General features: G+C 42.2%; 1 protein-coding gene across 5 annotated transcripts in view; it reads left to right on the forward strand.

Annotated features, from left to right (window-relative positions):
* The window catches only part of TAFA4 (TAFA chemokine like family member 4), a 175248-nt gene that overhangs the window by 60021 nt on the left and 97012 nt on the right, over nt 1-18215 (forward strand). For all 5 annotated transcript variants that reach the window (XM_078076169.1, XM_078076180.1, XM_078076174.1 and 2 more), the window contains one exon: nt 880-995. In XM_078076169.1, the coding sequence (XP_077932295.1) occupies nt 880-995 (116 nt within the window). The remainder of the gene's footprint in view (nt 1-879; nt 996-18215) is intronic.

The following is an 18215-nucleotide window of genomic DNA, read 5'->3' on the forward strand; positions in this document are numbered from 1 at the left end:
AGGACCCTGGGATCATGACCTGAGCCGAAGGCAGACACTCAACCAACTGAGCCACACAGGTGCCCCAATCTTGTCACTTTTGATCAATATCTCCCCATTTTTCTCACCTCCCAACCTTTGCTAACTACCACTCTATTCTGTTTCTCTGAGTTTGTCTTTTCCAGATTCCACATATAAGTGGAATCAAACAGTCTTTGTCTTTCTCCATCTTATTTCCCTAAGCATAATGCCCTCAGAGTCCACCCGAATTGTTGCAAATGACAGGATTTCCTTTTTTCTCATGGTTGAATAATATTCCATCGTATATACATACCACATCTTCTTTATGTATTCATCTGTTGACATCCATATGAAGTTAAGTTTACTTTACATTCACCTATACTTGCCCATATTCCTACCAAACTTTGAGACTGATAATCATTTATTAATGTACAGCCAGATAAACCAGGAGAAAACTCTCAGGCTGAGTGTGACAATTTCTGTGTTTTCTTTGAGGTGTAGAAACCATGTATATTTTATTTGAGTCCAGCTCTAAGTGTGTAGCTTTCTAATTTCATGATATAAAATAGTATGTTACCCCCATGTTCTATGAGGATAAGTCACGTGACACAATGGGGCTTCATAAATAGACTTCTCATTGAAGCATGTCGCTAACTTGGAAAACTGATAATTATAAAAAGCGTTCATTGAAAATTGAGTTAATGCACAGTGGGAATCAGGTTTGATTTGCCTTCAGTGTCCTTGGGGGGAAAGAAGTCCAGCGCTGAGCATCTCTTGCGTGCTGTTTTCTTCTAGTTTCCCCCAGTCCATGCTTGAGTGTCTGCCGCAGAGCCTCACCTCACTGAGTCCTCACTGACTTGTGTCCTGCTTTCTCTCCAGGATGAGAGTCTATGCTAAGTCAGTGTTGCTGTCACATTGGGTCTTTCTGGCCTATGTGTTAATGGTGTGCTGTAAGCTGATGTCCGCCTCGAGCCAGCACCTCCGGGGACACGCAGGTAAGCCCTTTAAGCTCATTATGCACCATGGAGATCAATTAATAAAACCCTTTCAAACGTCAGAGTCCACATTTTAGACACAGGTAATTGACAAGAGTGTTTGATGGTGTGTAAATAATCAGAGGAAGCCTGAGATACATCAGAGCAAAGCAGTTCAATGGTTTGGTGCTACGAGTGTTTTCTAGACATTTTTTTTTTTTAAAGATTTTATTTATTTTTTTGACAGAGACACAGAGAGAGAGGGAACACAAGCAGGGGGAGGGGGAGAGGGAGAAGCAGGCTCTCCGCTGAGCGGGGAGCCCGATGCGGGGCTCGATCCCAGGACCCTGGGATCATGACCTGAGCCGAAGGCAGACGCTTAACGACTGAGCCACCCAGGCGCCCCTAGACATTTTTTTTTTTAAGATGTTTTCCAGGGTTTTTTTCTCCTTTTCCTTTCCTGAGTGCATTTCCATTCTTAGAGTGATTTTTCTCAAAGAATCCTGGAAAACTAGCAGCACTTTCTTTGCATATGTATTACTCCTGTAACTTCCTTTGAAGGCGGGACATCTTTATTGGTAAACTTAAACACTTCCAGGGCTAGAGTGAAGCTGTCAGATAATCTAAGACATTTTAACACGTGTGGAGAAAAGATGGTGAATGATTTAAAAACATAAAGAAGAAAGAAAAGGAAAAAAAGCAGTGGTAGCTGTAACATGGGGCCTAAAATAAAATGTGTCTAAAGTTTTAGAGAATCCTTCTCATAATTTCTCATGAGACCCTTGTCTATATTTGGCTTCTTTCTAAAAAAAAAAGATGAAAATAGTCACTTAAGTATCTACGTGTGCAGGTGCATGTGTACGTGTGTTTCTGCCCACCCCTCCCCCCTTTCCTTGTTACACCTACATTTAAAGTGATACACAGACTTGGAAACTCCCCAGTGTAATGTGTTTTCCTGATAAGTTCATATTTGTTTGTGGACTCATTGCCAAATAATTAATTTACTGTCATTGCTTCAGTAATTTCAAGTGTGGCAATGCCAGGCTTGCTTCGACTGCTTAGTGAAAAAGTGAATCTCGAACCATCAACCAGGTCTATGTCACAGTCGTAAATTCTGTCTCCCACAGGACTGATGTGTGGACTTTATCAGATATCCTTACCCTCAGACATGTAGCAGGCTGTGCTTTCCACTCAGTTATTCTGATATTTTAAGGTGAAGACATAATATGAGGCTTACAATGACTTTAAAAAATCTCTCACGACTCATTTTTCCCGCCTCAAGTGAGAGTTCAGAGAAAATGAGAAAAATAATTGAAATTTTAATGAATCAGCATAAAATCAATACCATTTGGCTGCTGTGAAGTGCCTACAGCTAGTTGGTCATTGCACTGTGTATCTTTTGATGAGCTTGTTCTCAAGGATAGAGAGTTTGAAGTCATTAGTCTTATCTGTTTAATTCATATCTCTTTTCTTGGGTGGAGGTTGAGAGTCCGGGTAGCAAGCAGGCAGAGCATTTCAGTGGGGCAGGTTATCAAGAGCAGATTTCCAGACTTCCAGGAACTTGGCTCGAGAGATTGTGTTGAAAAGTGATTAAAAGTAGAAGGAAAGAGAGGACATGACTGAACCTTCAATTTTTATCCATGTGGCAATCCTCATTTCTTTGAATTTAGAAAAGGCACAAGCATAGGAATAAATCTAAGTTTAGATTAGAATTATATACACAAGAAATACAGACAATATCTTCTACATAAGCAGACTCAACAGCAATCAGGACACCGAGAAGTCAGAGCAAAGCCTTGGCAACTCCTGCTCAAGGAATGAAATTTTCAGCCCTAGAATTCTAGCTGATTTTATTTGGATTCTCAGCACATGTCCTCTGGCTTTGGGGGGATTCCTTCTGCTTTCATCTTCGGGATTTGCGTTCTTTTCACCCCTTGTCTGAACAACCGCGGAAGGAGTCAGGACTGGTTCCTCCCTGCAGGGGGCTCTGTTCTCTCATTTTCTTATCGTGCGTGTGCACGAGTGCATGTGTATGATATTTGTGATACAGAAAGAGATTTATTATCTTTTTAGTATTGGCTCACACAGCTGTGTAGGCTGAGAAGTCTCATGATCTGCGGTCTGTGAGCTGGCAACCCGGGAAAGTCAGTGGTGTGGTTTAAGGGTCTGGGAACCAGAGAGCCCACGTGTACTCTAGTCCAGGTCTGAAGAGCTGAGCACCAGGAACAGTGAGGGCACGAGAAGATGGATGTCCCAGCCCAACAGTCAGGCAAAGAACAAAGTCAGCTTTCTCCCACCTTTTTGTGCCGTTCAAATACTCAGGGGATTGGATGACGCTCAGCCACATTGGGAGAGCCATCTATTCCACTCGTCCACCAATTTAAATGCTAATCATTTCCAGAAACACCTTTATAGACACACTCAGAAATAATGTTTAATCAGACACCTGGGCATCCCATGGCCCAGTCAAGCTGACATATAAAATTAATCATCACAGCTCTCCTTCCAGAAAAAAAGAATGTGTATACCAGTATGTGTGTATGCACTTACATATCACTATGCCCTCTGTTTTGATTTTTTTTCCCATTTAACAATAGAGTTTATAGATATTTTCATTTGAGCGCTTACAGATCTATCACTCTCTGTAACACTGCATAGTCATCTATGGTATGGAGGTGCCATAAATGATTTGATCACTCCCAATTTTTGTGGACATTTGACTTGTTACCATATTTCTACAAATATGTATGTTCTGACTTCAGGTGAATTCCTAGTAGCGAGATCTTGAATTAAAGTGCACGCACGTGTGTCAGTGAGTGTAGGGTAATTGCTGTAACCAATAGACCAAATAGACATAATGGCTCAACAAATGGAGGTCTGTTTCTTTCTTTTTTTAAGATTTTATTTATTTGAGAGAGAGAGACAGAGAGAGTGAGAGAGAGAGAGAGAACAAGAGCGGGGTGAGGGGCAGGAGGAGAAGCAGACTCCCTGCTGAGCAGGGAGCCCTACGTGGGGCTCGATCCCAGGACTCCAGGATCATGACCTGAGCCGAAGGCAGATGCTTAACCGACTGAGCCACCCAGGTGCCCCGGAGGTCTGCTTCTTGCTCATGTGTCCTGGAGGTGGGGGGTAAATATATCCGCTGGACGACCCTCCGGTACTGCAGTCTTTTTGGAACCCGTGGTGGATGGAAGTACTATCATTTTCAACCTGTGGCTTCCAAGGCTGTCCTAGAGCGGCCTCCATTCCAGCCAGCTGGAAGGGAAATGAGCACTGAGGCTTCAGCTGGGAGGAGTTAATGAGCGGGCCGAAGCGCGGGCAGCCTCTCGTGCACTGGCCTGCCATTGGCTAGAGCCCAGCCCATAAGCACGTCTTACTGACGGGCAACTGGGAAACACTCTAGCTAGGGGCACAGGGAGCCTGGGAGAACTGGAAACTTGGTGAGTATATTGCAACTTAAGATGCAGCGCATTCACGTTTTAATCGTGCCAAAGTGCTCTTCAGAACTCTTGGACTTACTTATACTTCCACCAACTGTAATAGTGGTGGAAGTTTTACACTTTCCCTTTACACTTACTAACTCTGGGTGCTATCAAGTTTTAATTTTTTGCCAATCTAGCAATGAAGATGTGTCATTTGTATGGGCTTGTATCTCCTTCTGACTGACGAGTCTCTTAATGTGCTGGTGGACTATTTATTTTTATTTGAGCTATTGCATTCTTTATCCACTTTTCTGTTGGCTCTTATGTTTGTTTATTTGATGATTGGCAAAGCTTTTTGTAGATTGAGTACACCGGAGCACTTTGACCATCCCTTTCCTCCTTCCTTCCCTCCTTTCCTGCGTTCCTCCCATTCTAGCGAGGCTCTGTATTCCATTGTGGGGTGGGGTGTGTGTGTGCGTGTGTGTGTGTGTGTCTGTGCTCTTTGCATGGCCATGTGGTTGATGGAAAACTCAGGGTCAGAATCAATGGGGGGTGGGGAAGTCTGTCTGTACCTAGATGCTGAGAAACTGGTCAGGTTTTACTCCACTGTGGAGGTGCCCAAGGCAGCTCCAGTGCAGGAGCAAGCTGCTGAGGGTTAACTGCAGAAGCCTGTGCATCAGTGTCCAGAAGCGCTCTTGTCACTCTCCCAAGGGCTTTGTGGTTCGTGCTGGCCAATTAACGGAACTGTGGTCCCGGGAAACCCTAGTTAGACGTTTATTGGATGCTTTTAATGGCTCGGATTAGGAGAGTGGCTTGTTGATGGTTGCGTATCAACAAGGAGAGATTTCACAAGGGCTCTCTAAGATAAAGGGGAGGAAGGTGGGACTCACCCCCAATTTTGAAAGATGAGGTACTAGGTGTGGCTTGAAGTTTTCCTTTTAGTTCAAGCATTGAAAAGCCAAACCTAATAAAACCCCACCTAATTTTCATAGCATAGGTCGGGGGAGTCTTTCTTTAAGGCAAATGGCTTTCGTAAACTTCCACAAGAGTCCAGAAGTGGTATTTTTAAGGAATTAGAAAACACAAAAGACCACCTGTGTTGTTTTCAAAACTCTACTTGAGGTAATAAGTGAGTGTGAGACCACGTGGACTTTTGAAGCCTCAATCTATAGAAAAGGAGAAAGGATCAGTGGATAGGTCAGTTTCTTTTAAAAAGGAAGCCAGAGTAAACTCTGTTCTTTTTTTCAAGAGCTAGCTATTTGTCCTTTTGTTCTTTTTTGCTGTAAGTAGCACCGTTTCCCCGCAAGAGGGCAGCAAACGCAATGCGGTGGAAAGATGCTGGCAGTTTCAGAAACTTGAGAATCCTGTGGAATTAATCCTGTGGGGATCTTTGCAAAAGTTTCATGTGATGTAGACATGATGAGTTTGGGACAGTAAGCACCCCACGCCCTTGAGATTTAGTCATAGGAATAATTGGACACTCCAAAAAATTAATAATTTCCCCTTTGTAGACAGAACCAGAGCTCCTCTCCGGATGTAACAGAGAGGTAGGAACTTGGGTGCTGCTGGTTTGCAAATTCATTTCAGTGGTTCTATTTCCCCAAGGGAGCTTTAAGTATGACCTGGTTGGGGGTGTGTAAATTGCAGCAAATGCTGTGCTGTTTAGCTACTATTTAATATAATCTGTTTCGGTGTAAAACCTCCTATGTAGTATATACTCTGTCCAGGTGTATGTAGGACCTGAAAAAAAATGGAACACACCTGGGAATGAAGCAGTAAAGGGGACCAAGTGTTTGGACTCTGGAGTCAAATATGATCCCGATTCTGCACATCTGGCTGTGTGACGTTGTCCAGGCCACTTAGCCTCTCTGAACCTGCATCATCATCTGTGAAAATGGAATGATCTCCCTGTTTACCTTATGAGATTATTGGAATGACTGAATAAGACAAAGTAGGCAGATGGATTAGCATAGTAAACATTCCATAAATAGTAGCTATTTATATGTCTAGAGGCATCCAGAATGAGAGGGAGTCTGGAAACGTTCATCTTTGAGAACAGTGGAGGGCTGTGGGCAGGTACAGGGAGATAGATCAATGCCTGGAGAGGTCGAAGCTTTATCGTGTACAAGACAAAAAGGCTTGTTTTTCATTGTTCTAAAAGGCGGACTGTAATGAAGAGCATTGCTTTATGAAGACTGGTATCAGTTTCAGCTCAACCCCAAGAAAGGAGAAAAGGAATGTCTAACAAATAAGGCTTCAGCAAGCTGGGGACAGAGTGACCTGGAGGTGTTGGAAGCTGGGCGGATGATAAGAATTGTGACAGGTCTGAGATTTCACCCTACTTGCCAGCTAATGAGTTAGCCAGTCACAGTTTGCAGGGTGCCCGGGTCAGATACAGGGGATTTTATTTATGGCACAACGAGCTGTAGGAGCTTCATGTGTGCTTGGTTCTCCTTTTGTTCTTGGGCTGGCTATCAAGCCAGGTAGGGTCTCAGTCTCTTGTTCTGTAGTGGGGACAATAAAAGATAGAAAGAGTCCTGTTAGGTTTGTAAGTAGGTGTCCATCACAGGCATACCCTGTTGGATTGTACTTTGTTTTATTGCGCTTCTCAGGATTGGGATTTTTTTTTTTTTTAATGGAAGTCTCGTGGCAACCTTGTGTCAAGCGAGTGTACCGGCTCCATTTTTTGCAATAGCATTGGCTCACCTTGTGTCCCTGTGTCACATTTTGGTAAATCTCGAAATATTTCAAACTTTCCCATGGCTGTATTTGTTATGGGATCTGTGATTGATCAGTGATGAGGACTCACTGAAAGCTTAGCTGATGGTTAGCATTTTTTGTAATAAAATATTTTCAAATTAAAGTATGTACATTGTTTTTTCAACATAACATTAGTTCACGCTTAATAGACAACAGTATATTGTACACATGATTTTTACATGCACTGGAAAACAAAATCCACTTGTCTTGATTGTGATGTTGACTTTATTGCCGTGCTCTGGAAACGCACCTGCCGTATCTCTGAGCTGTGCCTATATTCATGTCTGGAAAGTGCTAAGAATTGTGTTGGCGTAGTTAGTGCTCAAAACATGTTAGCTGTCTTTATTGAAACTTGCCTTCTCCTTTGGAATATATTCTATTTTATAGATATCTGTACTGTTGAAATTTATGAAACCTAGGTTTCCTGTTTTCTGTATTATAAATGATGATGAACATTTGAATTGTGATTGTGTGCTTTGGTGTGTCAGGGAGCAAGGATATCCTGTCCCCTCAAGGTCTTTCTACTTGGACTAAGAATTAAACTGACATGAGACAGATAAACGGGGAAAAAAAATCAAATTTAATAGGCTATGTATGGGGAAGCCATACAGACATGGAAATTCCAAAGACAATAGGGCAAAATGAGGTATGTATGTGATTGTGAACAAAGGAGAAGGGGGTAGCGGTCTGGGTCTTCAAAGAAAAGGAATGCAATCCTCAGGAAGAACAAAACAGTAGATGTTCAGTAAACAGATGTTTCCTGGGCCCCTCAGGAGCACTGGGTCATGGAGGACTTTCATGGAACAGGCTTTGCTCTTCTCCCTGTCCACCTTACCCAGTTCATATCATAATGTAGTTACCTCTGATGATAGCTGTCTCCTGAAGCAGGTCTTCTATCAAAACTCATTTTAGACAGTTGTCAGGGAAGGTAAAGAGCTTCCCTGAATCTGCTGAGTCTTGATTGCTTTTAACTCAAAATAACCTTTATGGGACAGTAGTCCGTCTTGGCCCCTACAGGTGCCTTGTGTTCTTTTTAACTTAGGATAAACTGAAGAGTAGTTGTTGCATCCAAGTTTGGGCTCATGTTTCTGGCCCCTATAATGGCTGAAATTTTATAGGAACCCTGCGGATACTTTTGATTGGATTGACTATTTTAGCCCTAATTTTCTGTGAGAAACCTTTCCAAGGTACCAGTTGAGTGGGGAAGGTAATTACTACTACAGGAGTTTTTTGGCAAGACTTGAGTGCAATTTATTATTGGTGAAAACTGCAAATAATAAAGCTGTGCATGTAAGCTACTGTTTCTTACTTTGCAGGCTAAAATGAATAATACCTACGAACAGATGGTTTTGAAAAATGATTTGCCTGTACTGCCTGAATTCTGACACTAGGGGGCAGGCAAGGCTTAGAAGACCGCAATAGCAAAAAGCAAGCCTGGTCTAGTGCAGTGTGGTCCAGTAGAGATAGGAGAGCCACGCAGGTAATTTTCAATGTTCTATAACCACGTAAAAAAGTAAAAAAAAATATAAATAAATAAAAAATAAAAAAATTGGTGAAATTAGTTTTGTATTAATACATTTTATGTAACCTACTGTATCCAAAATATTATTGCTACCTATGAGCCTGGCCACGTTTCAAGTGATCAAGGGCCACACGTGGCTGGAGGCTACTGTAATAAACAGTGCATGCTCACAAATTGGGTCTTAAGAGTACTTTCTGAAAGATGAGAAGTAGAAGTTATTTGCGTTTTCATGGGTCAATCATAGGGCACAGTGTTTCATCTCCTTTTATTTCGGTTAATCTATTTTTATGTTTTATTTAGTTCGTTTTTTCCCCCCTGAATGACTACTTCTAGATTTATGGAGAATGCCAGGTAGGTGGGGTTTGTAACCTTAAGTCATAAAGACTGGGGAAGATTGTTCCGTTTCCTAATCACTGCCTGTGTGATCATTCTTTGTAAGAGTGTACTTTAAGGAAGAGAGAAGTGTCAAAATAATTTGAAATAGAATGTGTGTGTGTGTGTGTGAGTGTGAGTGAGAGTGAGTGATGGCTCCAGCCAGTAAGTCTTGAAGTTACTCCCTGGACAGCTTATTTTGACCAATAATGGGCATTTACCCACCTGAGTGCAATCCAATGATACAGTTTTAATATGGTTCCTTCCATAATTGTCCCTGTCTGTCCTCCTCCTTCTCCACCCCCAGTGAATGGTTACTTTGTCAACTGTATAGATACATCTCTATGTAGGCAACTCCATAGGATTATCCTCTATTTTATGAACAAGATAAGATTGTGGAATGGTCAAAAAGCCTCTGTTTTGGTGGTGATTGAAAAGGGCATCTCTATGACGATGCCTACTTAAAATTCTCTCTGGGGAGCTTTTACATGATAAAATACAGCACCTTCATCACAGCTATGTCACATCTGAATCTTGCAAGGTGGATCCCAGGCAACTGTATTATTTAATAGCTTCCTGTAGCCAAAGATGAGAACCACTGATTCAGAAGAAAAAAAAAAAAAAGAGAGAAATTTGACTCCAGCTCTTATCAAACTATAGTTTGATCCAGGGCTGTTGAGTCTCTCTTTTAGTGTTAGTGGGCCACAGTTAGGCTGGGAGAGATCTGCTTTCCCCCTATAAAGGTGCCCTCCATCTCCACTTTTTGGAAGGACTGTGAAAATACTCTGGCATAGCCATTCCTGGATGCTAAAAGCCTCTAGCATGAGAGATTCCATTGACCTCCCTTGTACCCTACATTATTTTTCTCCAGTGCCATCTTCATGGGCTTTTCATAATCCTGGCATTTAATAAGAAGGGAAAGGAACAGATTACACAAGGTGTTAATATTTGGCTTCTTATCTCCTGTCTCCAAGTTCAAGTCCCAATGCCATTGGCAAGGTCAGCTTTGCAAAATATCTGACAAATGAGCCGGCTTCACATCCTTTTTCGAGGGAAGGAAGTGTCGTTTCACTGACCAGAGAGTAAAGAATTTCTGTTCCTTAAATGAGCTTGTGAGCCATCCTACTTGGCAGAACATGCTTTTCCTGCTGCCCCTTTCTGAGTCTTTGAGGCAGAGTAGGTAAAGATCCACCTTTGAAGAGTTAGTTAGGAAAAGATTCTCCTAACCCTTGAGAAGAAAGTTCCTCTTTGTTCTTTCAAGCCTTGCACTTAAACTCATCTAAACAAAGCCTACAATTTGGGGTTTAAAAAGCTACAGGTCAGTATCTCATCTGGATGTCAGTGGTATCTAAGGAAATCAGAATCTTTTGTCCCAGATAAAGAAAATGAAATCACTGGTAAAAAGAATCAGGAGGGTTGGCGATGGGGCAGGAAGAGAAAGGTTTTGTGTTTTTCTAGGTGTGGCTTGGATGCTTGAAATATTGTGGCCGATATGGTGGTCTCAGAATAGCACACTGGAGATAATGTTATTGAAGAGATGTTCAAAAGCCACTAGAAACAATTAATTGATTACGAGAAGACTATGTGTGTCTATAGAGTTAAAAAAATAATTTCACTCCTAATGCCATGTGTCAGCAGTGCTTATGTTTTGGAGTATGTCTGAAAGCAGATGAAAACTGTAAACAATTTATTTTTTTAAAGATTTTACTTATTTGTCAGAGAGAGCGTGCATGTGCACAAGCAGGGTAAAGCAGCAAGCAGAGGGAGAAGCAGACTCCCCCCTGAGCAAGGAGCCCGATGTGGGACTTGATCCCAGGACCCTGAGACTATGACCTGAGCCAAACTGACTGAGCCACCCAGGTGTCCTGAGAACTGTAATCAATTTAAACAGAGCGAGGAGAGCCTGAAGGCAGCAGCATCTCCAGCTGGGTTGTGTGGTCCTGTTTCTTCCCTGTTTGGTGTGAGTTATGGGGTCCCAAAGTCAGAAGGCAAAATAATAGAGAACTTTGTTTCAGGAAAAAGATACTGTGAACATGAAGTGAAAAAAATGAATATCCACAGTGTTGCCAGAAGCAGGTAGCTTTTCTGTGGTTCATCACTGATTTTGCATAGGTAGCTGCTAAAGGACTAGAAATAAATACCTGAAATGTGGGGGTGGGAGACTTGAACAACCTGAACTTGGTGGTGGGTGAAGGAGAACAAAGTTAAGGTGTGTGTCATCTTCCTCCAAATCAAACACAGTCACTGACTTGGTAGTTTGGAAAGCATTTGCAAGGGATGGTGGAAGGCACTTCTTTCAAGAGGAGCTTTGAAAGCCTGGGTGGATTTGAGCCAGGGAAATGAACATGGTTCTGTTTTCAGTGCCCCTTCATCAAATGTCCTGTGGTCTAATCCTAGAGACTTCCAAGTAAGTGTGGACCAGCAGGGGATAGTGAATTCCAACTGATGTATATTACACCTGCTTGAGCTGTTGCTGGCCAATCCTATCCTGTAGGAAATAATGCCCATATGTAAAGAGAGAGAGCAGCAATCAACATTTGTGATTTTTTCTAGTTAGTGTACTTCTAGGGCACCACCTAGAAATTGGAAACATCCACAGAATGGCTAGATCAGCAATTTAGTTGCTAGTGTGTGTGTGTGTGTCCCCTGAAGAAAAACTCAGGTGTTTGATCTCTCCAGGTGGGAACAAGAAGGTTATTAACCTGACTTTTCTACCCTGTGTTGTGCTGATGTTAAATTGGTTTTCCAGTGAGCCTCACTTGCAACTCTTAGGTGTGTGACACATCAGAACCTGGATTATTTCTCTTAAGTCACTGAAACCTTAATTTGAACCCTATTAATTTTAGAATTTGTGCTGATCCTGAAATGATAGGGCTGACATTTACCCATGTGTTGTCTATGAAAAGAGATTTGCTAAGCAAATAAATAGTGTAAATATATTTGCCTGGGATAAAGATATATATATATATCTTTGCCTGGGAGCTATTTAAGTTACCTTAAAAACTTGTCAAGTGCTTTGGAAACATTTATTTAACATGAAATCAAAATGCTTGTGCCTTTGCTCTGTAAAGTTCTAGCTATGGGAGTTACTGAATAACAAAGTTATTCATTCTCTGTGCGCCTCAGTTTCTTTCTCCTGGTAATGGGTGTAACAACATCTCCTATTTCAAAGTGTTATTGTGAGGTTTAAATGGAATAGTTCATATAAAGAGTTTTGGTATTACATTTAGAAAGTAAGGCATTTCTTTTAATTTTACTTATTTTTAACAGCTTTATTGAGGTGTGCCTGACATACAGGGAATGGAACTTATTTAAAAAGAGTACAATTTGATAAGTTTTAACATACTTATGTACACCATGAAATCGTCTCCATGATTAAAATAATGAATATACCTTTCACCCCTGAAAGTTTGCGTGTGCCTCTTAGTACCCAGTACCTTTTGCCCCTCTCCCCACCATCCCCAGGTAACCACTGATCTTTTTGTCATTATAGATGAGTTTGCTTTTTCTACAATTGTGTTTAAGTGGAATCATACAGTATGTATTCTTTTTTGTTTGATTTCTTTGTGCATAATTTTTTTATGGTTCATCCATGGTGTTGTGTGTATCATAGCTCATTTTTTATTATATTTTTTAATTGTTCTATTTTTCTTTATTTGAGAGAGAGCGAACGAGCATCAGTGAGGGGAGGGGCAGAGGGAGAGGGTGAGGAAGAATCCTCAAGCAGACTCCCTGCTGACCGTGAAGCCTTATGTAGGCCTGATCCCAGGACCCTGAGATCATGACCTGAGCCAAAATCGAGTTGGACGCTTAACCAACTGAGCCATCCTGGTGCTCAGTAATTTTAAAAATTGCTGAGTAATTCAATTGTCCGCCATACACTGTTTATCCATTCACCTGTTGATGGACACTCAGGGTGTTTGCAGTTGGGACCGTCTCAAATAGAGGCATTACGAACATTTTATACAAATGGACAAAATGGACATATGCTTTCGTTTCTTTTAAGGAAATACGAGGGAGCAGAATGGCTGGTTCATGTGGTAGACGTATATTTGATGTTTTAAGCAATTGTCAGACTGTTTTCCACAGTGGTTGTACTGACCCCCACTCCCACCAGCAGTGAAGGAGAGCCCCAGTTCCCTCATGTTCTTGCCAGCACTCGGTAGGATCTGTATTTTAATGTTAGCCTTTTCAGTAAGTGTGTAGTGATACCATATTGTGGCTTTAATTTGCCTTTCCCTAATGACAGATGACATTGCACATCATTTTCTGTGTGTGGTAAAGTGTGCATTCAAATAATTTGCCCATTTTTTACAAGTTGGGTTTTTTTTGAATATTGAATTTTGAGAGTTCTTTATATATTCTTGATATAGTTTCTTCACCAAATAAATGAATTGCAGATATTTTCTCCTAGTCTGTTCATTCTCTTCATGGTATCTTTTGAAAGGCAGAAGTTTTCTGTTTTGATAAAGCCCAGTTTCCCAATGTGTTCTTTTATGTATCTTGCTTTTGATTTCTTAGGAATAGTTGCCTTTAACCCAAGGTCACAGAGGTGGTTTTCTAGAAAATGTTTTAGCTTTAGGCTTTACATTTAGGCCTGTGATTCATTTTGAGTTAATTTTTGTATGTGATGTGCTTAATGCATTTTTAGTAGGTAAAATAAAAATATTGCTAATTATAAATTCTCCTCTTGTTACCTAGGTGAAGTTGCTGAGAGTGCTTGAAAATAATAAAATCATAGATTTTTAAATGACTTAGGCATGTTAATAAGCCAGACCGATATTACCACACTAATTAGTCTGAATTAGTAAGTTAAAATAACGGTGTGCAATAATTTAAACAATACAGCTTTTCAGAATATTTTAAATAGATCATATCTGTGCAGCTCTGAACACTGAGGGTGCCAATTTTGAAGCCGGGCGACCAGCCTTTCTCCCAGGTTTAGACGATTAACTAGTTGTGTAGACCATGAAAAATTATTATGACAAATTGTTGAATCTCTTGGCCTCTGTTTCTACAGCTGTAAAACACAGAAGTTAGATGAATTTTTAAATTGACAATGTGTAGGTCTGCTGACTAGAAGAGGGGCAGGTTGTTAAGAATCCTTATATCCATCTTGGTAGCAATAATTGACTAGATTGAATAGATGTCCCTCATCTGTATATATCTCATTTTTCAAGGGTGTGTTGATAGCATTTTGATGGAGAGAGAGCTTAAGGACTCAAAAGGGCTATGACTTCCTAGTAATGCCGTGTCGTGTATGCATTTTTTAAAGATTTTATTTATTTGAGAGAGCTACAGAGAGAGCACAAGCGGGGGTGGCAGGGTCAGAGGGAGAGGGAGAAGCAGATTCCCCGCTGAGCAGGGAGCCCGATACAACACGGGCTCGATCCCAGGACCCTGTGGGGCTCGATCCCAGGACCCTGCGATCATAACCTGAGCCAAAGGCAGACTCTCAACTGACTGAGCCACCCAGGTGCCCTGCACGTATGCATTTTTGTAGTCAGAGTACAATAATGCAATGACTATCTGCTTGGAAAACCGTGAACTTTATTCTTACTAGTAAAATGTATTCTTAGTCATGGTAACTTGAAACCCCCAGCTAAAGGATCTTTTGCTAAGGTTCTTTCAAGCTTTGAGGTGAATGAGGGCATGGTGTCACACACGGGTCAGCAGTCGTGGTTAGTGGGTTTCAGTGTTGCAGAGATGCCGGTTTAGATGATTCCAGTCCGAGGTGACGGAACGCCTGGATTCTGCTCCCTGGCCCCTGACAGTGTTCCTTATTCTGCTTGATCCATGTTGCTGATGGTTCAGAAGGTGGCGAGGGAGCTAGATAGAGTGATGCATGTCACACTTAGAATATATTTGTAGCTCGGGCTTTCCTGAAGGATAGAGTTAGAATCTATCATCTGAGTATTCTGTAATATGTACTAGTTTGGAAACCCTCAGAAACCTGTTAATCAACAGGTAATTAGGGTAAAAATAAACATCCCTGTAAGGACTGGCGTGTGGCCCATATGCTGCTCTATACCTATTTTTACTAACAACTACATGTATGTATACAAACCTATCATAGACAACATTTAAAATTGCTTGGATTCTGCACTCAGCACATTTTATTTTATTTTAATTTATTTATTTTAAAAAAAGATTTTATTTATTTGAGGGAGAGAGAGAGCACGAGCGAGAGAGCACAAGCAGGGGGAGCGGCAGACAGAGGGAGAAGCAGGCTCCCCGCCGAGCAGGGAGCCCCATATGGGGCTCGATCCCAGGACCTGGGATCATGACCTGAGCCGAAGGCAGATGCTCAACTGACTGAGCCACCCAGGCGCCCCGAACTTAACCCATTTTATTTTATTTTATTTTATTTTATTTTTTTAAAGATTTTATTTATTTGACAGAGAGAGAGACAGTGAGAGAGGGAACACAAGCAGGGGGAGTGGGAGAGGGAGAAGCAGGTTTCCCGCGGAGCAGGGAGCCCGATGCGGGGCTCGATCCCAGGACCCTGGGATCATGACCTGAGCCGAAGGCAGACGCCCAACAACTGAGCCACCCAGGCACCCCAACTTAACCCATTTTAATATAACTATTTTCCTTTGCAATCCTATGAATTTTATCTTACGCATTTACAGTATTTGTTTTGAGAGGAAGTTTGTAGGGTTCACCCCGGCATAACACAGATGATGAATGGCCGTGTCTACAGCCACCTCTTCACCTCCCTGCCCGAGGTAACAAGTCTGCTGTCTTGGTAAGGGGTGCCGCAGCCCCAGGCATCTGGTGGTCTCATCAGAGAACCATTTCCCTCCAGGGAGGTGATTCGATGGTTGAGTGGGAAGCCGCCCTGCCAGGACCTCAGGGCTCCACAAAGGTGAGCTTGCGTTCAGGCCAGCTGGGAAAGGCCACCGAGGATAAGCCTGTCAGCCGCTGCATCATGTGGCATTCTTGGCCCGTGGAGCTTGTGTGTGACTGATTTGGGGGACATCAGTGGAGTTTTGTTGCCCCTCTCGGGTATCTAGTAAGTCGAATCTCCATCACTTGCATTTGTGTTGTCGATCTGCAGTTCCGGCAGGTGGGAGCGGGACGGGGCACAGACGGCTTGGAGTTCTGGTGAATCCTCACGTCTCTTTCTGCGCAAGTGTGGAAAGAGAGGTCAGGGCATGCTTGAAAACTTGCGGAGGGTGTAGAGCTGGGTCAAGGGGCAGTAGTTCGAGCAGCGTGTCCTCTCTCCTGGCATCCTGTGGGTAAGCCAACACCTTCAGTGATTTCATGGCCTGGGTGTGCACATCGTTTGCGGCCTTTATCATCGGGGATGAAAAGGATTTGTGTCTGTCTCCCTTCCAAGGCAAAGAGTTCCAAAAGGATAAGCACAGGTGTCTTATTTTTGTTTCACAAGGTACCTGGCACAATATGTTTTTTGTTTTTTTTTTTTAACTGAGTGAATATTGACTATAATAGGCTATTTTCTCATGTAAAATGAAATTTCCCAGGGCTTGTCATCTCAGCTCTTCAGGATATAAGTGGGAAAGATTTTTCCCAAGTTAGTTCCTGAGAGTGAATAATGAACAGACCCAAACTGGAATCGCTCCCGAACATTCTGTAGCAAACACCTGCCACAGGTGAGTTCATTCTCTTAGCGGTGGACACTTGGTTTGCTCCAGCTCTCTACTATCCCAAAACAGGGACAAAACAAACAGCAGCCGCAAATGCATTGGCGATCCATGTCGGTGTCCCCGTGTGGACCTGTTCAGGAATTTCCCTGGGATCCGTGGTTGCCTGGGAGGATTTGCTGGGGTGGGGGTGCGTACGTGACGTGACAAGACACTAACAGATGACAGGCCACAGTGGTCATTCTCCTTTATAGTCACAGAAGCTGTGGATGAGATGTCTTCTTAGAAAGGGAGGAATTTGAAGGCAAAGATTTTGGAAAAATAAATTTGGGGCTTCCCTTGGTCAGGTTCGGGGTCCCAGCCCAGTGATTAGCATATGTGATTAGCATATTGGGTTAAGGACGACCTCTGTGGACTAGAACTATCTTTTAGAAAACTCCTTATAACTCTAGGATTTCAACATTCTACATGCATATTAGACATTCAATTTTAATTATATAGTAATCTAAGAAAATCTGATGCTAGGAATGTCTGAAAAGTGGGCGTTTGCCACTTGGAACTGATATACTAGATTGTCCTTTTGTCAGAGTTACAAGTGTCCACCCTGATTGGCGAGCTCTCATTGCCGACCCTGTGTGGTAGGCTACCATCTCGGGGCTGCTTTCCCTGCTTGGATGCAGTGCAGTTCAAGGTTGGTGCATGGTTGGGAAGTTCTCTGCCTAAATTAGTTCCATTATTTCCCGAGTCTCAGCCCATTAACCAATTTGGTCCAAAGGCCAGGAAGAGAAATGGCATTCTCGAAACATTATTAGCATTTTGCGGTGAATGCTAACTACTGTACATTTACAGCCGATTAAGTTTCACGCTCTCTATTTTATTATGGATTATGACAGGGATTTTGAGACGGAGTTCTGTTAAATAATAAATAGAACCAGCAAGGTCATTTTCTACCTGACCAAAGGAAAACTTTGCAGCAAGAAGCCATGAATTAAGAAACAGGTTTGGTTCAGTGTCTCAGAAGGAGGGAGGGATTCAGGTTTTTCCGAATCAAACAAATATCAAACAGATAATTGGCAATGACGTGAATATCACCTATTATTTATTGCCAATGAGTTGACGTATCGTATCCCACCAAAAATTTGATGAAGTTGTGGTTTGAAGCTGAGGTCTCAAAGTGGTGGCCCACAGGTAACTTAGGCCCACATATGTGCTTTGTTTGGCCAGATTATGTTTAAAAGTATTTTTAAATTGGTTGCATTGTTTGAAAATCACAGGATTTGACGTAAAAATTCAGCTTTGGGGCAACACTAAGTTTTTATTTCTGCTTTGTAACAGTTTGCTGTAGCTGACTGCTGGCTGCCCCCAGCCTTTGGGGCATTTTCGTTCCCTACGCCGCCTGCTTCCCTCATTTATGTTGACTCCCTTGACCCTGCAGTATAAGCAATTGAGTTTGAGAGACTTGACTCACATGTTCAAGAATAAAGATAAAATTAACTAGAAGATTTTCTTTCAAGTTTCAAGCATTGCTGTCATTTATAGCACACTGGTTGAGTCTGGG

The sequence above is a fragment of the Halichoerus grypus genome, chromosome 1, assembly GCF_964656455.1.
Source record: "Halichoerus grypus chromosome 1, mHalGry1.hap1.1, whole genome shotgun sequence".
Lineage (NCBI taxonomy): Eukaryota > Metazoa > Chordata > Mammalia > Carnivora > Phocidae > Halichoerus > Halichoerus grypus.